This window comes from Schistocerca americana, chromosome X, assembly GCF_021461395.2.
Source record: "Schistocerca americana isolate TAMUIC-IGC-003095 chromosome X, iqSchAmer2.1, whole genome shotgun sequence".
NCBI lineage: Eukaryota > Metazoa > Arthropoda > Insecta > Orthoptera > Acrididae > Schistocerca > Schistocerca americana.
This window is the reverse complement of record NC_060130.1, coordinates 876,822,626-876,848,980: the sequence shown is the minus strand read 5'-3', so window position 1 is coordinate 876,848,980 and position 26,355 is coordinate 876,822,626. Positions and strand designations below refer to the sequence as shown.

Below are 26,355 nucleotides of genomic sequence, written 5' to 3'. Positions count from 1 at the left end.
ATAAGTGTTGTTGCTAAGAAGTAAAGATATAAAATAAAACTATAAGATATTGTACAGCTTACTAAAACAAAAGCATACAAAAATCTGGTGAACACTTCATATTTGTGATTAACAGTGGAGTGGAAAGTATTATTATTCTCAAGCTGCTACTTCATTCAGAAAAAGGACTAATGAAAAAATATTTAGGTTAAATAAAAAAAATGTCAAGGAATGCTGCATGGTCTGATGTCATATATCTCTAAATGGAAGATACATTTGCACATACCTGCATAGGGAATTAATGAAACAGAGGATTAACCTTTTCCATCATGGACAAATGAATGCTGAGTCAGAAAGGTTGTGGTTGGTGTAAGGGTGATATTCTGTTGCCTAGCTCTGACTTTTGGAGTGATTTGGCCAGCCAGTTATAAGGAAACCTATAATTTAAAGTGAATTCTGAACCACACAGCAAGTTGAATTTTTCACATTAGTGACACTGCCCAAGAAGAAAGTGAAAAGCAACATAAATATCCTGTGATTCACTAGGAATCAAATCTGAGAACTTTGGATCCATAGCCTGGCACTTTATGGCTGAGTACTGAGTCACAAAAATTTATACACTTTATTAAACATGTTGTGACAACCATCTTTTACAGGTGATACACAAGAATATGACAATGGGTATGCAACTTGTTTTCTGGATGTCCTCAAGAGAAATTAATAATTGTGGCAATGAGATCAGCTTGCAGAATTGCTATTTGAGAACCCAGAAGAAGATGCTACCAGGTAGTTGAAAAATGAGGCCTATTTTGTTTTACAATTTGCTGTGAGGTGTTTCAGCACTAAGAAATTTAATAAATGTGACAGAATGATGGTGGTGGTTGTTAGGATGTTTAAGGGGGACTAAACAGCTGACAGAATGAGATTTTCACTCTGCAGCGGAGTATGCGCTGATATGAAACTTCCTGGCAGATTAAAACTGTGTGCCTGACCGAGACTCGAACTCGGGACCTTTGCCTTTCACGGGCAAGTGCTCTACCAACTGAGCTACCGAAGCACGACTCACGCCCGGTACTCACAGCTTTACTTCTGCCGGTACTTCGTCTCCTACCTTCCCAACTTTACAGAAGCTCTCCTGCGAACCTCATAGGAGAGCTTCTGTAAAGTTGGGAAGGTAGGAGACAAGGTACTGGCAGAAGTAAAGCTGTAAGTACCGGGCGTGAGTCGTGCTTCGGTAGCTCAGTTGGTAGAGCACTTGCCCGCGAAAGGCAAAGGTCCCAAGTTCGAGTCTCGGTCGGGCACACAGTTTTAATCTGCCAGGAAGTTTCAAAGGTGACAGAGTTCATGACAGCATACATTTTTGTGACAACTTATTTAAGAAAGTGATGAAATTTTTAGAGTCATGAACATAAAGGTCATCAGAACGAAGCACATTCATAGTTCTTAAAGGCTGATGCTGGAAATTAAATGTGGCAAATTTCGAGACACTGCTCCCAGCACTCACCTAAAGTGACATAGGAAAATACTGAGAATTTAAATCTCAGTGTACAGGTTGGGGATTTTGTGTGTTCCTCCCAAAAGCACATTCAGTATCTTTTTAATTACTGTGCAATATCTCTTCTAATGCTGGGTTACCTTTTTTTTTACTATTTCTGAAGAATCTGGGACATTTTCTTGGTTCCTGATTTATTAACACACACCAAGTCATTATTGATAATGAGTTCATAGTACCTTATGTACTTCTCCAGTTACAGTCAGGAGTGAAATGAAAACACAAAACATTCTGTCCTAGTAAAAGTGAATACAGAAATATTTTGTAAGACAATGAAATTATTAATAAAACTATTTGTTGCAGTTTCTTCTAAAGAGATTATTTAAAAAAATGTCAGCCACAAACTTAAAATAAAACTGGTAGAATCTGCATCTCAGCAGTGAACAGAATTTGCAAATACTGAACATTATGACTTTACTGCAGCCATGTAAAAGTTTCATAGTTATTTTTCAAAAGATCTTCAGTGTTATAAAACACAAATTTTGTGTATATAAAAGCATTTATTTAGGAAATATTTTCCACTGTATCTTTTTTAAACACATCTCATGTTGTGGAAACATTATAAACTGATGTGAAACACCTCTTGTTCATATAATTAATTTATTTTTTAGATTTTTGTACATGTTTTAGCAATTTAGACCTCTTAAAATATTATTTTGACACTTTTTGACCATTTTGAAAATGTGAATACAAGGTTTGTACTGTAAAAAATAAAACTCCAATATGCACCAACAGTATTTTATTACATGTTTTGTTAATTAGTCAAATATTATTCCGCTATTTACAATTGGTTACAGAAAAAATTACAATAAACCACAGACATCTCCCGCTGTCCACCATTGTGTACATCTCACACCAAGTATGCATATTTTTACATCACTTCAACTACAACAAATATTCTATTAACAGCACTTGTCTTCTTGACTTCTTGTCTAGCATGTGTTCATATATTGACAATGAAGCAGATAATCATTTGAGGTTTCATTTATTTCTAATATCTAAGCGAGACTGAGTTAAATTATTTGCTTTGTCAAGGCAAGATTTTACAGCAGTATCAATTATTGTATTGCCCAGAAAAAAATCAGTGCTAACAATATTAGCAAATTCCCACCACTCATCCATAAACCACCTTGTTAGGTTTTGATTTAACTTGTCTGCAAGCTCACGTAGGCTTTTTGCACCACCAAACATAAAGTCTATGGGACTAGGTTTGAGAAAAGCTGAAGCAACCCAAAAGGTGGTTTCATTTGATATCCTGGCATTGTCAATGCATTCTTGCAAGAATTCCTTTACATCTTGAGGTGAATTACTTTCCAACCACTTGTGAGTAATAGGTGGCCATAACCAGTCAAATTCTGTAAAAAGAAAGTGTACTTGTTATATACTTAGATGATTATTCCTCCAAAATTTCACTTAGCATTATAAAAGCAGGAAGCAGAAACTCCATACTTACCAAAAAGAATCAAAGGCTGTGATACAGCTGAAGATACATTCAGATTCTGAATCTCAATATATAATAACTATGAATTGCTTCTTTTGGAACTATCAAGTAAGTTATAAGAAAAAAGAAAAAAATAGTGAAGACATGGCGAAGAAGAGCGGAAGTATGAAACTTTAATTTGTTCTGGTGTATAAAATGTTCAAACAACATGTGGGAATCAGCCAGGTGACATGTCTGACAACTGTTGATATTGTGACAGGTGCACAACCATCATTTTTATGGTACCAATGCGATAAGAATTCGCCGTATGAGAAATTTATAATTTCTTGTAGTTTTCTCTTTTTCATATTGTGCCTTGAAGCTTCCTGACATTTTCAAGGTACAAATGGAAGAAGAGTGCATTGTCCAAGGAATTTAATTTCCTGATATAAAACTATCTCACTGTATTTGTGCCATGAAAAGGATTGGTTGTTTGCCTGTCGCAGTATTGATTGTTGTCAAAGACATCATGCGGCTGCATTTCCCTAAGTTGCCTGAACAAACATAAGTGATCTGCAGCTAGGATTAGAAGGACTCATCATAAGAAATAAAATGCTAAAAGTGACATTCTTTGATAATAATATTGACTTCTACAGAGACTATCTTTGGAAGAAAGGTGAACTGAGGAAGACAAATGGTGTCAAGTGGTTAAACTTTTGAAATTTAAGCACTGAATAAAGGTTTAGAGCAAAAGTAAAACTCAGTTTAGTCGTTACACATGTATTGCAATTCAAATAAAAAGAAAAACAGGATTGAACAAAAAAGATAGGTGTGGTGTAAATTATAAAGTAGAGAACTACACCAACACAGAAAAAGAGAGAACAAGCTAGATTTTATTGTCTCATTATAGCTTCTGTCATTAGAAATGGATTACTTGCTTAGCTGGATAAAGTTTTGGGCTTAGAATTAATTTTATGACTATTTGAGGAACAATTGTGTCTACGTTCTGAAGTTCTTTAGGGAAACAAAGCGGAAAATTTTTTTTATCTGTAGTGTTGCACAATTTCAATAAATTATATGAAATGTAAATTTGATACAATGTGAATTTTGACAGAATTTTTTGTGTTATTTTAATTTTCCACTACTCATTCTGAGCATGGCTTATTTTTGAGCAGTACCTGTATAAAATCAAGCTAACATAAATACACATGCACTGATGAGGCAAAACTTTTTGACCATCTATTAAACAGCATGTCAGTTCACCTTTTGAATGCATAACAGCAGCAGTTCTGCATGACATGGATTCTGTAAGTTTTGGTGGGTTTCCAGAGGCATATGATTTAAGTGACAGGAAGTTGTTTCTGAAAGTATTTGTATGGAGTGTAGCCATGTATGGAAGTGAAACATGGATGATCAATAGTTTAGACAAGAAGAGAATGGAAGCTTTCGCAATGTGGTGCTACAGAAGAATGCTGAAGATTAGATGGGTAGATCACATAACTAATGAGGAGGTACTGAATAGAATTGGGGAGAAGAGGAGTTTGTGGCACAACTTGACTAGAAGAAGGGATCGGTTGGTAGGACATGTTTTGAGGCATCAAGGGATCACCAATTTGGTACTGGAGGGCAGCATGGAGGGTAAAAATCATAGAGGGAGACCAAGAGGTGAATACACTAAGCAGATTCAGAAGGATGTAGGCTGCAGTAGGTACTGGGAGATGAAGAATCTTGCACAGGATATAGTAGCATGGAGAGCTTCATGAAACCAGCCTCAGGACTGAAGACCACAACAACAACAACATGACACCAGAGATCTATGCAGAGGTCACGTTATTCCAATAGATTAAGGCGCCTGCTGGTGTCTGGTGATGCTAAGATCAGGCAAATTTGGTGGCCAAGACAAACATGAGTTTTTTTTCCTTGCTCTTCAAACCATTGTACCATGATTCTGGTACTGTGACAGGACAGTTATCCTGTCAAAAGATGCCATCACCACCAAGAAACTTGTTGAGTAAAAAAAGATGCACATGGTCCATAATAATATTTCCATAGCCCACAGCTGCCACAGTGCCTTTTATTACTACTACATGTGCCACAGAACTCCAGGTGAATGTCCACCAGACCCCCCTCTGATGTAACACTGCCCTAGCCAGCCCATGTCCGTGGTGCAGTCTACGTATGTTTGGAGCAGCAGTTTGTCTAGACAGCAATGTAGCCAGAGGCTAGTTCATGTGACTAGGCAACACATTTACGTCAACTGGGAGTCCAATCTCCTCGACCATGTGCCCACTATACTCTTAACTGATGATGTCATTAGTTCAATGTGGAAACAAGTAGCAATTGACGGCTATGGAATCCCACATTCGACAACATGCGCTGAATAGTGTGCTCCAAAATGTTCGTGCCTGCACTTGCACTGTATTCTCTGATCACATGTGCCACTGACTGTTACCCGTCCAACCTTTACAGAGTCACAGAGCCTCCAAGCTCTGAGTTCAGTGACAAGGAACCAAAGTCCAACACTTTGTCAGTTACTCTCTACCTCACTGTCCTTCAACCAGTTAGCATAGATCCTAACAGTAGTAGTGTACAAGCAGCCAACCAGTTTCACTGTTTCCAGATTCTCATTTGCAGACACTGGACCACAACGGTCTGCCCTATCTCAAAGTTACCTGTAGATTTCCCCATTTGCATCCTGTATCATGATTCCCCTTTTGTCTCTGCTCCACTTATGTGCTTTCCTTACCATGCCACATGGATTTAGAGGTTGATGGTACAAGGCTAGAAGAAGTAGGATCTGCTAGATTCTTAGGTATTCTTGTGGATAATGAACTGAAATGGAAAAAACGTATTAGTAATGTCTGTAAGAAACTGAGCTCTGTCATATTCTTAATGGTGCAGCTATCACAGTCTGAATACTGTGACTCTGTAAAGGTTGGACGGGTAACAGTCAGTGGCACATGTGATCAGAGAATACAGTGCAAGTGCAGGCACAAACATTTTGGAGCACACTATTCAGCGCATGTTGTCGAATGTGGGATTCCACATCTTACCGAACGAAAGCGCTGGCAGGTCGATAGACACACAAACAAACACAAACATACACACAAAATTCTAGCTTTCGCAACCAACGGTTGCTTCATCAGGAAAGAGGGAAGGAGAGGGAAAGATGAAAGGATGTGGGTTTTAAGGGAGAGGGTAAGGAGTCATTCCAATCCTGGGAGCGGAAAGACTTACCTTAGGGGGAAAAAAGGACAGGTATACACTCGCACACACACACATATCCATCCACACATACAGACACCATCAGACATCATCAGTTAAGAGTATAGTGGGCACATGGTCAAGGAGATTGGACTCCCAGTTGACGTAAATGTGTTGCCTAGTCACATGAACTAGCCTCTGGTGTCTGTATGTGTGGATGGATATGTGTGTGTGTGCGAGAGTATACCTGTCCTTTTTTCCCCCTAAGGTAAGTCTTTCCGCTCCCGGGATTGGAATGACTCCTTACCCTCTCCCTTAAAACCCACATCCTTTCATCTTTCCCTCTCCATCCCTCTTTCCTGATGAGGCAACCGTTGGTTGCAAAAGCTAGAATTTTGTGTGTATGTTTGTGTTTGTTTGTGTGTCTATCGACCTGCCAGCGCTTTCGTTCGGTAAGTCACCTCATCTTTATTTTTATATGTAATTTTTCCCACGTGGAATGTTTCCCTCTATTATGTGTGCGTGTGTGTCTATATATATATATATAACCAATTAGGACCATTTTAATAAGAAAGACCTCTGAAACATGCAGAAACTGTTTCAGGAAGTTAGGTATCTTGACTTTTTCATCATTGTGTACATACAAAACAATAATGTACATCACAAAAGGTAGTGAGGACTGGATTACAAATGCTAGTGTACACACACACACAATACAAGAAGGAAGAATGAAGTACGGAGCATACCTCACTGACTGGCAATGCTAGAAAAGGGACCCCAGTACTGTCTTATCAGACTACTACGAAGTCTGCCTAAAAACCTGCAAATAGTGTACTTGACAATCACTTTCCAAAGAAACTTAAAGACTATCTCACTGAAAAAGAGTTTTACAGTGCTGCAGAATACTTATGCCATAAAATTTGTATATATTGTTATTCATTATCAATGATGTAAAAATGTAAGCTAAAAGGGTAGAAAAATAATGAATGTTACTACTTTGACATGTCCTATATTACATGTACATTTACTGTACACAATGTAATCTTACAGGATCAAATAAAATTCAATTCAATTCATACCTACAATCTCACACTGTGTAGTGGTCATGATGTTTTGGCTCATCAGTGTACACATAAATAGTATCAAAGGAAAGTAACAGAGAGAACTAGTAAATTAAGAGATAGAAATGTGAGCCATCACTTACCTTCAGAAGGCAAAATGCTTAGTGCTGCCAATAGATCCACACAAAAATGAAAATGATGACTTTTACTAGCTTTCAGAACTACTAATTCCTTCATCCTTGAAGAAATGGGATTAGAAAGCAGCTAAATCAGTCCTCAGTAAGAGAGGCACCCACCTATACAGAGGATTAAGAAGTGGGCACCTCTCACCCTGGGATCCAAGTGAACTCCTTTCTATCCCTCTCCTCTGACTGAGGAATGAACTAAGAGTTCTGAAAGCTAGGAAAATGTCATCACTTTTACTTTCATATGTGTCTGCCAGCAGCACTACATATTTCATCTAAAGGTAAGTATTGGAATACAATTCTGTCTCATCATATTATTTATGAACTATGAAACCACTTTCCTATGTCATGTTTATGATATTACTGTGCAACTGCCACATTATTGCTCTATTTTTGTTTCAGAGATATAGTCTGTGATTATCTTTTATGAAAGGCAATTTTTATGTAATATTTTGTTCTGAATTACCTATGTAGTGAGAAGAACTTTGTCAAAGTTAGACATATATTTCTTATATTTTGAAGTTTGGTTTTTTTCATTTAAAATGTACCTAGATTTTCCATCTAATGTGTGTAAATCTTTCTCTCCTTCATAATGTTAATATAGTTCACCTTTTTTTCACTCTCTGAAAAACTTAAAGATTACTGCTTAGTTCTATTGTTGTTTTCTGTATTTTGTGTTAAATATTTGTCCAGTATGTCTGATATACATGTCACAGTCCTTGCATTTAATTTTATATATTCTTGACTAATCATATTGTTTGAGTTTTGTCTGTTCTGTGTATTAGGTTCATAGTTTATATGTAGTTTCTTTTCTGTACAAAAGCTATTTTTAAGATTAGTGTTAAGGAATGTGTAACTTATGAAAAGGACAGATTGCTACTCATTGTAAAGATGACACACTGAGTTTCAGACTATAACAGGTTGAGGAATTAGAAATTTTTAAACATCAAAAAGATGGATTTATTCTTAACGAACAGGTGCAGCTTAGAAACAAAATTTTTTTGGATAGTTTCAAACTCTTCCTTGCTCTAACTTAATATAGTTTGGCTGATTAGAAGCTAGTTTTCTTGTCTGCTGATGCTGGTGAGATACTCCTTTCCTGTCTTGTTGGGATTTTATGTATTTTTGATGATTGTTGTTTGCAGTTTTCAATGTGTATGTGTGGTTTAAATTATTCTGTTATGTTTTTTATTTATGATGACAGATGGTTTTGATTTTCTACAACATTTTGTTCATTTTTGTCAGTATGTATCCTAGCCTTTAATTTTGCGCAAGATTCTTGCGCATAACACTAGTCCCCACTCTCATTGGATATGTTCCTTAGCGCAAGCTTTACCTGCTTGACACTAGGACACAGGCAAATTGGTGTTCATATTTTCTATTGTATACAGGTGTTTTAAATGGTTCTGATATGTTTTATTTATTAAGACAGAGGGTTTGAATTAGCATAACCTTTAAAATTTTGATGTGCGTGGATATGCATCTCAGGTTTTAATATGCATGATTGTCTCATGCATACCACAAGTTCCCTCTCGGTGAAACTGTCTGCCCTAGTGTTTCCACACGCTCTTCACACTAGTTCACAGGCTAAGTACTGATAGTATGCTGCATTTGTGTTGACCATCTCTTCATAATTATACTGTACAGATGGAGGTGATATTTTCATTATAACTACTGGTGCCACCTTTGGCACAATTGTTTTATGCATCTTCACTACAGGATGTGATTTTAGTAAGTGACTAAAAGTTTTTATGCTTGTAATACTTTGGTAATTTTCATGGTTATTTATAGCTACAAGCATTTGTTTTTTCTACTATCTCAGTTATGTTGCTGAGTTTTTTGCTAATGAAGGTGTCTTCCTGTTCAGATGTATTTTTGCTTCTGATGAAGGTATATTTAGATATACTGAAACTGTGGTCAAGGATTTCAATAAATCTTTATCCTGTTTGGCTGTTATCATTTACCATGAAGTTTAAGAAATACTCTTTCTTGGAAACATAAGTTTTGATTTGAAAAAAATGTTTTATGAGTTTTTTTCCAAAATGCTACTTACTTTCTAAACATGCCTTACATGATGTAGTATGTCTGAACATGAGATAATGTCTTGTATTAGGATACTCAGGTTATCACATATCTTGTGCTAGAAACCTAGCTTAACAGTTACACTGCCTGGTTTGAAGTGAGTGAAAGAGTACTTTCTGAAGAATATAATTATATGAATTTTGTTGCAACACTTACTCAAATTCAGATATTAAAGGCTTACAAACTCATACACTCAAAAAACTTTAAATTCCACACTTCTGAAATCAAGGATTCTCAACAGTGTCCAGCTCCACAATGGACTTATTGTCACTACTCCATACCCTGGCACTGTGAGACCTGATACTTCCCAATGGAGCTGAGCACTTACTTTAGTCAGTATCTAGCTGTCTCACAAAAGCAAACTCTCCTGTGAGAGGCACTTTTCCTCTATAATCAAAATAATTCTCAGTAATGATAGTATCATCTGATTAAATTAAAAACATTGTGAAGTCAGAACATAAACAGTCATTTACTCAAATTAAATTCTAATTCCAATGAGGCAAAACATACTGCATTCCATCACGTGACATCTGTAGATTCATACCCACAGACAACCAAAATTTTTGAATTCTGCTTTCTTTGAAAATTACAGAGAAACTAACCATAATTTATGCTAGAAAACCATAGTCTATGCTTGGCTTGTCAATTGAAAGGATTGGCAATTTCATACCTTTTTATCTTTCTTGGATAATTATACATGTCCAATCAGATTTTAATAAATAATGTCTGATAGAATTTAAACATCTTATCCAGACCCATTACAATGAGTAGTTGAACTTATTTTTATGGCATATTTTTAATTTTACTTTCATCCCAAAATTTATGAGCTCTTCAGTAAACATTTATTCTGCCTTAATCAATTTCAGCTTATTGTTTTTCTGCTACATCTGCTTTCCTGTTCTGTCTGCTACCTCTGTGAATACCGGTAGTTTTATGCATGCAGACAAAGCTTTCTCTTCAGTAGCTTAATTTGGCCTTGATTGTTTTTTTAAATTGAGAGTGATAGCGAATTTTAATGTTCCAGAATAAAAGGACAGAATATTGCTGTTGAGCATGGCACCTGCATTTGAGTGCATAATGTGAAATGGAGTATATCACTGTTAGTTTCATTCATGTCAAAGAACCGAGTAATTATTTGATTAGTTACTCTCCTATATCTGAAATACAACATTCATAAAAGATGAAGTTTTGCAAGAAGGTTGACTGATCTAAAATCACATACTGCTTAGAATAATAATATTCTCTCACTCCCAGAAAACAGGTGCTCTTAAAATAGTTTGGATAACTTTTGTTCAAAATTCTGTTAGTTTCATGATACAGCTTTTGTTAGCTCATACTACAACACTTCTCTTAAAAGACTACAAATACTATGCACCAGTGTTGTACTCATCAAGAAAAAAGAAGCTACTGTTCAAAGGCCATTGGCACCTACCCTGATGGGGACATAAAAAATATTGGCAAGTTGATGGAACCAAACTCTGCTTCAGCAAGTGATGATCAGACACTTTGATTGTGAACTACTTACACAGCAATGCTAACACCTTCTTCATACTGCATCTAGCACTGCTGGTCAAATCATTACATATTTTGCACTTGCTGTCAATTCTATATGTGTGTGTATAATGTTTAATTGGAATTTATTGCCATTGTTGTTTATAGTAAATCTCACTGGTATCATAATATGTGGCCCCTATAACCCATAATCATCATGCGCATTAATAGGATGAAACTGCTGCCCCAATTTGTGACATGACTCTACATGCCAAGAATGCCTGATGTGGGACTTAGCCATTTTTCATGCAAACAGTTTTGTTTTATGGGCTGTGCATTAATCTGAAGTGTGATGAGGATTATTTACTGGGTATGACAGTGAGAATATGTACTAAAATTTATCCCTGTACAGATTGATTCATTTATTTAAGTGTATACCATAAATGAAGTGTGTGATTAAATCATTTCATTAACTTATTTACTGACATTTTTGCAGGAGATTTGTGTGGCAGACAGAGCACAGTAAGAAATACATCATTATCACTTAGCTCTTTCACATTCAGATTTTTGCAGTCCAAAGACTCTTAACTGCTAAGATATACATTATTTCAAATGATAAGTTACCACGAACAATGAAACTACACTCTTTTTTATATAAGGATATTTATGTAATGGTGCATATTGAGGGGTATGATTATATGGCATTTCTTGGTCGTATAGTAATATCAAGACAATATATTTTTTCAGTTACTGGTAACTGTTTATATTAACAAAACTAGCATTCAAAATTGGAGAAATTTTTGAAGAAATTTATAATGTTAGTTTCTAGGTTGTTATTTAGCAGCCCATTACTGTGTACTGCACCATGAATGAAAATTCCTAGTTCTTAATGCAAGTCCGTTTCATATCTCTTGTCCATTTTATTTACTACATAAAGATTATTGACATTGTCCTGGAATGGATAGTGAGTGCCCTTGATTTGGGTGGCTTTTGCTAATTGTTTGTTTGCTGGCATTTATGTGTTCATTGATCTTGTTTTTCTTTTTTTAACGGTCTCCCAGTTTGGCCTTTGCATGTACTTCATACTGTATAGTAAATGCCAAATAGTATCTGTTTATCTGTCTATGTGGTCATGTTGTGTCATAGCATGTTGCAGTTTTTTTGTGTGTTTTGAAAGTGATGTTAACTCTGCGCAGTCTGAAAATATTTGCTATTCTAAAGGAGACTTTGTTTGTGAATGGTATATAAACAGTAAGTTTCATTTTCATTTTCTGGGTAGCAGTTGGTTTATTATTCCTTTCTTTTCTGTATGAAGTTGTCAATACATATGTCATCATAGCCATTTACTGCAGATATTTGTTTGATAATGCTGAGTTCATGATGCTTTGCATATTTATCCAATGGTTTATCACTGGCTCTGTCGATTAGGTGCTGTATGCAGTATGTTTGTGTGTTGTTTGGTAACAAGATAGGCTGCATATGATGATAAAACCTGTAATGTGTGGTGTTGTTGATAACAGAACAATATGTGATGTGCACTAACTAGTTATAAATGAATTCACAGACATGGTATTGCCAAATGTTTTCATATCTCACTGAATATTCCCTGCTTAATACCAGGCTTGTGATAATGGTTGGTGGAAATGCATGCGGAATTCATCAGCATCATAGATGTTGTCTATCAGAATGAATCAAGGAAAAAAACTGAGTGATTCTGAACAGTTCATGATTATTGGAACTCACGTGTTCACACATTTTGTAAGAGAGATTTTGTGTGATTTACATTTGCCCAGCTCCCTTGTAAAGAAAAGTACTGAGGAGTGAAAAAAATCAGGACACCCTTAATACACTCATTGTTCTGGAATTTTTTGGATTTTTCTGAGAGAAATCATTGCACTCTGAGGGTTATATGTTCAAACCAATCCTAACATATTCTTATGAACTATTTCAGAGAACTTCCATTGTGGCTCACATACAGAGGCTAGTGTCAGTACCTGATACTGAAAAGTTTTTGATGTTGCCCTGCTAACACCTGGTGAGAAGAATGAATGTGTAGTGTAGCTGAGAGTGATGGAAACAATATCCTTGTTGATGGCAGTAAAAAATGGTTCCATGAAATGATAAATAAATAAAAAGCACACCCTGAAAATTACATGCTGTAAAGCAGGCAAAGGCTGTCCTATATAAAATTACTTATGTGGCTTTAATCATGAAGATTAACACCACTGGTTGTCCATAGGGTTTTGCCCATAGGGTTTTCTTGATTAGCATGTGAGTAATTTGGTAAAGGTATTTATAGACAAAGATATGAGTATAGCATCCTCTTACTATTGATGAGTCAAAAAACTTCTGTGTTCTTTATTGCTAATATATTTTATGTAAATGTATCATGCTACATTGTTAGCCTAGGATTCAACTGTGGAATAAATTCCACCGAGAGGTATTAATAATGTTCTCTTACCTTTTACAGTCTCAGGATGGTTGTATGCAACAATTAGGTTCCGGCCAGTTTCCCAAACTTCAGCTAGAGTAGAATTGTAGCTTATATTGCTGAATGGTAATACAAATTCACCAAGTACTGAATGTACCAATGAAACAAACTGGTGATGATTGCTAGCATGCTCGTCAAAGCCAGGGGGAAATTCTTGTATATCAAGGATGACTATCTCACAACTTATCCTCTTCATATAATCCTTAATTTCTTCTAATATGTGTGTCACACCATCAACATTAACTAGTTTTCTGAACCTGAAAAACAAACAGAAGTTTTACACTCAGAACAAGATTTGTAAAATACCTATCTTTACATCAATATTTGTCAGCTAGGATAATTATTTTCTACATACATTAGTAAGCATTTTTTCATGGTTTCAAACATGTCCTCAGCAGATAGAGTAATCTCATTTACAGTGGTGGTCAGAATATAGGAAAATGAAATATCTGCTATCCAATTTTGTGTAACTTCATTATGTATAGTTCCAATGTCTTTGTTGGGAAGAAACACTGCAATAAGCCTATACTCACAGCTGAAATGAGGAGAGTAGTGATCTGCTTGTTGTCATACAAATGTGACAGAAAGTGAAAGAATTTATTGGTACTTGACTGCTGGCAAATAATTTGGCCCTAGACTCATGTTAATCTGCAACTTCATTTTATAACTTTGTTTAGAATGCTGTTTCTTGAGTGAAAACTAGCTATAAATGAAATACTTCAGCTTCAGACATTTTTATTTACTTAAAATTGGTTTCATAAATTTGAGCAGGAAAGTAATCTTTGTGGTTATCACATAAAAACTTGAATGCACAGTATTAATGCTCCACAATGTCTATCTTCTTCCAAGAACCGATGAAATAGTCCATAAATATTTGTGGGTATCAATATGAGTTATAACGAAATAAACAATTCAGCTTCGCAGATAGTAAGCATACATATATTCCCTTTAACTCAAAGAATTATATTAAACTGTAAGTGAATGTTGGATGATTCAATGATAGTTAACAGCAAATCACTACAAAATTACAAAATGACAGCCTAACAAATCTATGTAAGGAAACATACATGTTGAATAGTATGCCATTCATCATGAGTGACAGTACAAAACAGGAGGAAATTCCCCTTTCCTCAATGTGGTGCACCATCATTCACAAGATGCAGGTGATGTGCAATATGTGTGGTTTAGGTACATGGCATAACTCTGCCTCTGGCATTTAGAAAAATTGATCTTGACCAACTTCTTGTGCTCAACACTTGTGAAATAAATTTTAGTAGCAACCAATCTAGTTTAGACCCAGTAGCCAAAGTTAAATGCATTGCTGATGAGAACACTTAAGCAATCTGATTGGTTTTACATAGACTCCTGCACTGACCACTAGACTGGAAGGAATATAACCTCAATAGTCACCACTTCAGTGTCCAAACTGATTCACTGCAATAAATGTAAAATATCAGGAAAACCTTGCATTATTAATTCAGAAGCATGAGAATAAAACAGATATGTACAATCAAATACTTCAGTCTCTGGGGCAATAATGTGATTTATTTTAACAAACATTGCCAAGTTGGTTTCTTTGAATAATTCCAGGCTATCAGCTTCACAATCTATCACAAGTTTGCAACTGAAAAGCCACATTTATCTGTATTAGATCACTACAGTCATGTATGGAAATCTGAAATGCTAATAGAGCTCCAAGTCATGAAACAAGACATAATTGTATTTTCAGCATAATATTCTGCAGATAATATATGACTCTGTTGAACACTGTGGGTAACAACATTTGTTGACCTCTAGTATCTGATAAACATCAAACAATATCATCACCATTCTGTATTTTTAAGAACATTAGAAAATGATCTCTGTTTCTGAGCAGTGTACACAACTGACCTGATATCACCTCTTGACAATGTTTAATATTTACATCCCTTAGCTGATCCAAAGTGTGATTATGAACTGATTTTTCTTTAGCCTCAGTCAAGGAGAAGTCTCACAGTTTCTGAACTTCTACCACTCATAGAACTTCCCTGCAATGTGCAGCACTTTGGACAGACATTTTGTGTTATATTTCTGATATTATTTTCAAAGAAAATGGGAAACATTATGACATTTATCCCCGTCCATTGGTTTCAAGATCAGAATTCAGTGTACCTTGAAAAGCTTGAAAAAAGTCAAACACTGCTAAGTGATATACCTAGAAGGCTGAGCATCCCAACAGTCACAGGGACTGATTACATCCAGCACAAAATGTTCATTTTTTGTCTACTCTAAAGTGAAAGACAGCTAAGCTAATGTCCAAAAATACAGTCGTTTCTCATACAACACTTAATGTACATAAGACAACTTCTCAAATCAAAATTCGATTATAGTAATTTACTGCTGTCAAAACCTGAAACTGTAGGATCAGAAATGGCATGTCACAGACCAACAGCTGCAAATTTAAAACTTCTTAGGGAAAATTTCTGCTTCGTTTTCCCATTTATTCAAAGAGCTAAATTCTTCTACGGAGAGAGTGATCAGTGATTCTGAAAAAAAGGAGTACCATAGCTCTTCAGATCCAAAATGTCTTACCAGTGTAATCAGAGAGCGAACAAAAATTACAGGGCAGGCTGCTGCAACTGTCTCTCAAGCATCATGCCAAATTAGTCACTGTACCATGTACATGTTACTGCTCACAACAAGAAGAATGGATTCTGCAGGGAATGTTAGATTAGATTAGATTAGATTAATACTAGTTCCATGGATCATGAATACGATATTTCGTAATGATGTGGAACGAGTCGATTTTCCAATACATGACATAATTAGGTTAATTTAACAACATACTTAAGTTAATATAACAACTTTATTTTTTTGTGTTTTTTTGTTTTTCTTTATTTTTTATTTTTATTTTTTTTTATTTTTTTATTTTTTTTTATATTTTTGTTTTTTTTCTTTTTTTTTTCTTAATTTATATCTAAAAATTCCTCTATGGAGTAGAAGGAGTTGTCATTCAGAAATTCTTTTAATTTCTTCTTAAATACTTGTTGGTTATCTGTCAGACTTTTGATACTATTTGGTAAGTGACCAAAGACTTTAGTGCCAGTATAATTCACCCCTTTCTGTGCCAAAGTTAGATTTAATCTTGAATAGTGAAGGTCGTCCTTTCTCCTAGTATTGTAGTTATGCACACTGTTATTACTTTTGAATTGGGTTTGGTTGTTAATAACAAATTTCATAAGAGAGTATATATACTGAGAAGCTACTGTGAATATCCCTAGGTCCTTAAATAAATGTCTGCAGGATGATCTTGGGTGGACTCCAGCTATTATTCTGATTACACGCTTTTGTGCAATAAATACTTTATTCCTCAGTGATTAATTACCCCAAAATATGATGCCATATGAGAGCAATGAGTGAAAATAGGCGTAGTAAGCTAATTTACTAAGATGTTTATCACCAAAATTTGCAATGACCCTTATTGCGTAAGTAGCTGAACTCAAACATTTCAGCAGATCATCAATGTGTTTCTTCCAATTTAATCTCTCATCAATGGACATACCTAAAAATTTGGAATATTCTACCTTAGCTATATGCTTCTGATTAAGGTCTATATTTATTAATGGCATCATACCATTCACTGTACGGAACTGTATGTACTGTGTCTTATCAAAATTCAGTGAGAGTCCGTTTACAAGGAACCACTTCGTAATTTTCTGAAAGACAGTATTGACAATTTCATCAGTTAATTCTTGTTTCTCAGGTGTGATTACTATACTTGTATCATCAGCGAAGAGAACTAACTTTGCCTCTTCATGAATATAGAATGGCAAGTCATTAATATATAATAAGAACAACAAAGGACCCAAGACTGACCCTTGTGGAACCCCATTCTTGATAGTTCCCCAGTTTGAGGAATGTGCTGATCTTTGCATGTTACGAGAACTACTTATTTCAACTTTCTGCACTCTTCCAGTTAGGTACGAATTAAACCATTTGTGCACTGTCCCACTCATGCCACAATACTTGAGCTTGTCTAGCAGAATTTCATGATTTACACAATCAAAAGCCTTTGAGAGATCACAAAAAATCCCAATGGGTGGTGTTCGGTTATTCAGATCATTCAAAATTTGACTGGTGAAAGCATATATGGCATTTTCTGTTGAAAAACCTTTCTGGAAACCAAACTGACATTTTGTTAGTACTTCATTTTTACAGATATGTGAAGCTACTCTTGAATACATTACTTTCTCAAAAATTTTGGATAAAGCTGTTAGAAGGGAGATTGGACGGTAATTGTTGACATCAGATCTATCCCCCTTTTTATGCAAAGGTATAACAATAGCATATTTCAGTCTATCAGGGAAAATGCCCTGTTCCAGAGAGCTATTACACAGGTGGCTGAGAATCTTACTTATCTGTTGAGAACAAGCTTTTAGTATTTTGCTGGAAATGCCATCAATTCCATGTGAGTTTTTGCTTTTAAGCAAGTTTATTATTTTCCTAATTTCAGAGGGAGAAGTGGGTGAGATTTCAATTGTATCAAATTGCATAGGTATGGCCTCTTCCATTAACAGCCTAGCATCTTCTAATGAACACCTGGATCCTACTATATCCACAACATTTAGAAAATGATTATTAAAAATATTTTCAACTTCTGACTTTTTGTTCGTAAAGTTTTCATTCAATTTGATGGTAATACTGTCTTCCTCTGCTCTTGGTTGACCTGTTTCTCTTTTAATAATATTCCAAATTGTTTTAATTTTATTATCAGAGTTGCTGATTTCAGACATGATACACATACTCCTGGATTTTTTAATAACTTTTCTTAATATAACACAGTAGTTTTTATAATTTTTGATAGTTTCTGGGTCACTACTCTTTCTTGCTGTCAGATACATTTCCCTTTTCCGGTTACAAGATATTTTTATTCCCTTAGTAAGCCATGGTTTGTTACAAGGTTTCTTACGAGTATATTTAACTATTTTCTTGGGGAAGCAGTTTTCAAATGCATTTACAAAAATGTCATGAAATAAATTATATTTTAAATTGGCATCAGGTTCACGGTACACCTCATCCCAGTCTAACTGCTGTAGGCTTTCCCTGAAATTTGCAATTGTTAAATTGTTGACTGAACGTACTACTTTGGAGGACTGTTTAGTATTGCTGAATGGAGCTATGTCATATATTGTAACTAGCTGTGCACCATGATCAGAAAGACCATTCTCAACAGGCTGAGCATTTATCTGGTTAAACTTATCTTGGTCTATAAAGAAGTTATCTATCAGTGAGCTGCTATCCTTTACCACCCGAGTAGGAAAATCAATAACGGGTGTCAAATTGAAAGAACCGAGTAATACTTCAAGGTCATTTTTCCTATTACCCTCTTTCAGAGAATCTACATTGAAGTCCCCACAAATAATAATTTGCTTCCCCCTGTCTGACAGATAGCACAACAAGGAGTCCAAATTTTTCAGAAATAGATGAAAATTTCCTGATGGGGACCTATATACAGTTACAATTATAAATGTGCCTTTATTTAATTTAAGCTCACAGGCACATGCTTCTATATGTTTCTCTACACAAAACTTTTTTGTTTCTATACTTTTTGCACAATGATAACTTTTGACATATATGGCAACTCCTCCTTTCTCCATATTTTCTCTCATTACATGTGCAGAGAGCTTATAACCACTTACATTTACCTTATCCATATCAGTAACAATGTGATGCTCAGACAGGCATAGTATATCTATTTCATTCTCAGCTTCTAAATCTTCCAAACAAACCAGAAGCTCATCTACTTTATTCTTTAAACTCCCAATATTTTGATGAAATATACTTACATTATTTTTAATTATACTTTTATGAGAACCTTTCCTTATTCTAACATTTGCAGTACTCTCCTGTCTGTGGGGAGCAGATGAAGCAAGCTCCATCCACCAAATCTCAGTACATAGGCTGTTGTGGGGCATGGGACATGCAAGGAGAACAAGCCAAGACTATGTAACGCAGTGCTGGCAATGTACTTGCTGTCACAAATAAATTTATGTTACAAGAGGCACTGATAGGGCCATCTGTTGGCTGCCATAATAACTACTATGTATTACCATGGCTGTACCACCCACAAAAATAAAAACAGAGAATCAGACAGGGGCATAACAAATGCCTACAAGATTTGTGATAATGTAAATGATAATATCATGTGAAAAAAAGGTGCTTGTTGCTACAATTCCATGTCTCTCATAGATAATTCGAAATTAAGAGATCCAGAAATACAAGTTACATTCAAGCAATAACAAAAAGTGATGAAAATTTTGAACATTTATTAACATATGCCACATATAATTATAATATATAAAATAATTATAAAGCATATAGTAACTATAAAAACACTCAAATCTGTCTTATTGTATTCTTTATCTGTGCAAGAGTTGCTGTTATGATTGCTACCATCCAATTTGGCAGAATCTGTACTGAATTGGTCTGTCATGAGCTCTACAACATAATCTTTTTCCAGTTGCTGGACATTCATGCAGTATGCTTGCAAGTCTTCAGCAGTTACTGTCAGAAGGGATTCACTGGCAACCTTACACAAATTTTTGTTTGTCATATCATCAGAAATATTTTGCTCCCTAAGCAGTCTGTTAACTTTTGCCCATACTAGCTCCATTGCATGTAAGTCACAATTATATGGAGGCAAGTGGACAACCATGTGGCCTTTTCTTTTGCCATTTTGTTGATGACATATGACTTCTTCACAGGTTTGTTTTCTTGAATTAAAGAGAACAGGCCTGCTCTCTCATGCTGTCATGACACTCAACATTCCCTTTTCTGCAATGATTACAACATCCTTGCTTTTGTGTTGTACCACATGTGTGGTTTGTCTACCTGTTTGTTGTGGTATGGAGCATGATCTATCACAGCTACTGAATCCAGTGGAAGATTTGTGAGAAGTATATTCATGAACCATCTCTCCAAGTTTTATGTGTTTATCTGACCATGGTTGTCACCTGTGGATGACTTTGTCTAGAATTTTAGTTTGGTTTTTTGACAAACCCCTGCTTAGAACCAACATTTACAACTATAAGTCTTTTAGCAGGGGATCCTCATTCCACAATGCTGGTAACATTTTCCTTTTGCCAATGTTTCCCAACTGCCATCTCTGCCCCTGGTAGCTGAGTGGTCAGCACGACAGAATGTAAATCATAAGGGCCCGGGTTCGATTCCTGGCTGGGTCAGAGATTTTCTCCGCTCAGGGACTGGGTGTTGTGTTGTCCTAATCATCATCATTTCATCCAAGTTGCCGATGTGGCATCAAATCGAAAGACTTGCACCCGGCGAACGGTCTCCCCGGTGGGAGGCCCTAGTCACATGACATTATTATTATTATTATAGTCAATCCATGCATCATCCAGATAAAATATTTCACTCCTGCTTCCGTAATATGTTTCATTTCTACAATGAAATGTGACCACCAGTCTATAATGTCTCTACACTCTAACAATAACGTCCTTTTATTTTACATGTTTTTTCAAGTAAATCCCATCGACAACAAAATGTTCCTTATATATGTAATACCCCAAGTCCAGCTGATATTTTCATCATGTAGTAGCCAAAGTCTCCACAGACTGGGAAAATTTTTTTGCACTGTCATTTTTATCGTGACACACCTTTCAAAATCATTCCTCTGGATTTTTCCAATCAATTTTAGCCTAAATGACACAAAAATGAAAAAATTATGTCGGTAACTAGGACTGCATTCTGTTCAGAATGTATAGATGCTATTAATTAGGATGATCCCCTGGGCTGGGATAAATTTTTTGAAACAATATGTATGGTTGTGTGTCACATCAAGCTGCTAAAATTAACTGAATAAAAATAATGAGAGTCTATAACAGAAATTGCTTGCAGCAGGATTCGTATCCACCAGTCTTAGAATATTAGTCTTAAACTAAGCTATGGTGAGATCTTTGAAGCTACACTTGTTATTGCAGCTGTAGTCTGCCAGTGGATCACAGGTTTGTTTTTGTTACTTGCAAATTAGAGGTTATTGATGTAATGATTATAAGGTGTAATACAATACCCAGAGACATAACCTGCACAACTGCATATATACAGAAGTTCAAAAAAGTCGGTCCCTCTGCTGGGGACCTGTATTTGTTATGGAAACAGTATCAGTACCAGTATTTCCTCATTCTTTACACACATGAACTTAATCAACCTTTTAAACTAATTTAAAGTGGAAGCTAGTTTCAGAGCACTGTCAAACTGTAATCAGAACTGAATTGAATTGGTATACACCTCTTTTTCTGGGAGTACCTGGTAATTTCCCAGGATTATCTTTACAAAATTTTTGAATACTATGAATATGCCATAGCTTACCCCTGTGTAGGTCACAGCTTCTTACATTAGTTGTGACATGGACTGGAGCAACTCTTTATTTTGGTTCATTTGCTCACAGCATTCACCGACACTGTTAATAATTTTTCTGGCCCCACTCCATCTTGTGCTACCACTTATCCTCCAAGGAGTGGATGGGCCAGGACGCAGTTCATCACTCATCATGAATGGTATTTATTTGTGATGCAATGAAACTTGTACAACAATCACTGTGCATTATCTACATACTGTATGCAGCATTCTGTATTGGAGCACTGAGGTTGGCAGTAGCCAGAAACAAAACACTTGTGGCCCAAAGCCAAATGACTTCTACCAATGTCTGCTAATCCATAAATAGGGAGCATGCAAGTATGATGCATATATGTGCGAAAGAAGTGTTTATGGTCAAATAATAATTTTTAAGCTCACGATTAATTTTGTATCAGTGGAATTGTTATACAACTAAAAGGCTATTATAAAGTGGGAAAGTGGTAACAGTAAATTCATATGAATTTGTTATAGTTGAGAGACTGTAATTTTAGTGTGAATGTGATCAGAACCAATAGGAATGTATTAACTGAATTTAAAGTGTGTTATACAAAACTGTTTACATATTGCAACCTCTCCATTATTATTAGAACTATCGGAAGGAAATGAATTATAGAACAGTGTGGGAAAATAGTCCAGGCATCGTAGGCTCACAGTCAGAACTTTAATTACCTGTGCATGTTCCTTGGGAGCAAATTTGCAGTTCAAAACTGGATACTTGTAAACGTCCAATGCCTAATTTTCCAACCAGAGAGACTACAGCAAGTAATTTCAAGTGCAAATTGATGAACAGTATGGATTGGCAGCTTACAGATTGTGAACTTTTTGATTTTATATTATATCTCTGTTTTTCATTGTGCATAATCTTGGCACATGAGGTGAAATTGATCATCTTGACAGAAGAGTGATTGTAAATAGAGATAATTTATTTTTGTAATACTGCTAAAGACAGAAATATCTTTTGTTAATAATTCAGTGTGTGCAGATATTACTGAATATAGTTGTTTTCAAAATTTAGAGACTTTATTTCATTGAATAATGATTGGAAGCCATCTAAATAACACAATCCTTTCATCATTAATGTTTTTAATATCAGATATAGGATCTGTGATCAGCATCATATCGCACAGAAGACAACAAGGCCATGAACGAAATAAGAGATAAGTAATATTTTATAACTTTAGTTGTGGATAAGAGATTTGATGCAACTCACTTGAAATAAATGATCAAAGTCTGTTTTGAAGAAAAATCATTGAACATTGAGCACTGAAGAATCTCATTGCACTAGGCTGTGTTATTCTGCATAACATTACATCACAAAATATTAATCAGACTTATTTTTCAGATTAAAATTAAAATTTATGAGGGATGCAAAAGCTAGCGAAATGGAAACAAAATGAAAAGACTTGTGAACTTAAAGATTGGATAATATAGAGGATATAATAGACACACAGCACCAGAATTTAAGTATATATTTATGGCTTACTTCTTTAATTGTCTCCTTAGAGCAAAAAATAATGACAGAAAACATTACTTGTGATATTTGTTTATTTATTTATTTTGTGTGAAGTAATTTTGCTAACACATATTATCGGTACAATTTTCAAAATGGCACTTAAGAGAGAGAAGAGAACTCAGGTTCATGACATTTTTGATGAACATAATGCACGACTAGAACTTCTGATTAAGAATTTAGAAAATTCTGTACATTCAGAAAATCAAACCATTGTCAGGACAATTTATGAGAAAAATGACAACAGTTATAAGCGTTTTAGGTAAAATAGTTACACTTTAGTCAAACAAATGACTGAAACAAACAATCAAATTTCTGAAAAATACAATAATATTTCTGAAAGTTTTGGTAATTTAGGTACAGAAGTTACTGAAACAAACAATCTAATTCCTGGAAGCTATGACAGTTTAGTAAATGATTTGAGAAACCATATTTCTGAAAGCTTTAATGATGTAAAAAGTGAGTTAGGGAAACAAATGTTTTAAAGCTTTAATGATATAAAATTTTTGTATAGTAATAACTTTTGGTGTACAGAGAAGAGCTGAGTTGCCAGGTAAGTGCATTTCAAGATGAACTGAAAGGTTGGTTCTCAACTGTAAATTCAAATCTCAAAGGAAAAATCATAAACATGTAATATAATGTTCAGGGTGATCTAAAAGTAACTGAATTGAAAGCTAAAGTGACACTGTAGATAATGCTGAAAATTCCAATGTAATTCGTACAAAGGAAAATTTAGTTAGCTTACATGGTGATGTAGTTGCAGCTGACAATTTTGATGGAAAGATAATTGATTTTCTTACTTTAAAAGACAATTTTGTATCTGTGAAAGGTAAAAATCAGTTACTTGAGTCATTCAGCAAGTGAATTTTCAACATTAAATACAGGAAGTTATGTAAAATCCAAATTTGTATGGAAAAAATTATCATAATTTTGTGAAATACTGAAGCTTGACAAGTGGGCAAAGTATCTGGATGTTTTTTTGCAACCAGTTTAAACTCCATTAGAAAGAACTTGATGTGGGTATAGTAAATTATGTTAAATCATTTGAAATGCTTAACAGAATTGAAAAGATAGCTGATCAGAACTTTGCAGTAGTACTGAAGGAAAAGATTACTAAAGTATGTGGATATAAAGTTATGCTGATCCTGATTAAGCAATTGCATAAACTTTGCTTGATTGTTAGATTAGTTGAGGGACTGTCTAGAAAATTTAATGGTGGAAATGTGTGAATTTGACATTGAAATGAAAAAGGTACCACAGGATGTACTAATTACAAGACTTAAAAACCCTCAGAGAGGTTGTGTGCATTAGAAAAAAAAAACAATAGTGACGAACATAAACTTCTCTTGCACAGAATTTAAAAGATTTGTTAAGGAGATTTTAGTGAATGAACTTTTGACTTTACTATGTTATACTAAGGCAGAATCTATGATGCACAATAAATGCTTAATGCTTATTTGATTTTAGAATTGTGGTCTGTGCTGTACACCGACTGCAAAATTATTATTTTGATTTCAATTTTGTCTATGATGATATGTTTTGCAGATTTTGTAACATGAAATTGGTACTAAGGAACATTACTGAGCTGAAATCTTATATCCAGAAAGTTCACTAAGTGGTTAATTAGATAAATTGAGGTGGTTGTTGATTGAAAGGTAAACTTTTCACTGGTGGTATTTTTTTATGTGTTAGTTATAGATGAACAGATTTAAATTCTCACATAAAAAAACTTAATTGTGGACTTTTCATTGATAAATTGCATGACACATGTGTTTCTAAGTGACATTTACTGTTTTAGATCATGAAGGTAATGAAGAATGTTGACACTATTAACAACATTTGAGAACATATGATAATAATGAACAACTGAATATACTTTTATACCATGTGAAAAAGTGAGACAACTGAATAGAACATGCTATGTAATGAGGTTGTAGCACTAAATATTTATTCTGTTTTGACATTACTCTGCAAGGTCAGAAACATATGCTACTATAAATTTGTAGATGGTTTGAGGAACTTATGCCAATGAACAAACAGGAACTGAACATTTATCACTCAAGTGAAGAGTTAAGATATGCATTTTTCTTAAAAAAACATTCACTTTAAAATTTCAATATGTAATTTGTTTTTATGTAATCTATCATTGTAGTTAGCTGCATAATTGACATTTAATACTATTTTTGATGGTTACATAGAACTTTTGAGTTTTCTCTCATTACTAATACTATAAATTATGGGATACGTGATTCTGCTATTTCATTTGTGTCATTTCTACCGTGACAATGCATTCAAACTCATGTTTGAAATTTGGTTCATCTAATATATTACATCCATATTAAAATATCATGGAAAATACATATTAAGGTTTTAGAGTATCACAATCGCTGGAAAATAAATAAGTGTGTATGTTTACATTTAAGTTAGAGTACACTCGCTGCTATTTGAGTACTATTTGAATACATTTCAACTGTTGAACTGCATACATGAGATACATTTAGTGTCATTGCTGAATGACCATGTCAAGTTTGCCATAAGCTTTGTATAACATTGTTGAGAAATTTCACCTCACACAAATTTTGACATATTTGTCCATTAACTCAAGTACTTTCAGTTCAGTTACTAGGTTAGAAAGTAAATTGTTGTGTCTTGTGTTAGAGAATCTGGTTCTGTGTAGTGATGCCAGAAAGATGTTGTAACGCAAAAAGATGATGACTGGCTCAAGTAAGAGACTACAAACACTGAACTGCAGCAGAAGGACATTGTGCTGTAATAAAGAATGGAAATCAGAAGAAAGAGCGGAATATAAGACACTATACATTGTCCAAAATTTTTAATATGCAGGTTTGGAAAATTTTATAATTTATTTTGTACAAAAACTTCATTTTCTTTGATATTTTACTTGTTGTGTTACAGAATTCCTCCCATATATGATTGTGTGTGAAATGTGGGTGGTGGGGTTGTGCAA

At 34.8% G+C, this 26,355-nt stretch overlaps 1 protein-coding gene across 1 annotated transcript in view; it reads right to left on the bottom strand.

Moving 5' to 3' along the window:
• Window positions 1-2,255: 2,255 nt before the first annotated feature.
• Window positions 2,256-26,355, bottom strand: part of LOC124555214 (PI-PLC X domain-containing protein 1-like) — an 87,326-nt gene continuing 63,226 nt past the window's right edge. Inside the window, exons 5-6 of the mRNA XM_047129064.1 lie at window positions 13,436-13,722; window positions 2,256-2,886 (exon numbers count right to left, since the gene is read on the bottom strand). Of these exons, the coding sequence (XP_046985020.1) occupies window positions 2,513-2,886; window positions 13,436-13,722 (661 nt within the window). The 3' untranslated portion in view covers window positions 2,256-2,512. The remainder of the gene's footprint in view (window positions 2,887-13,435; window positions 13,723-26,355) is intronic.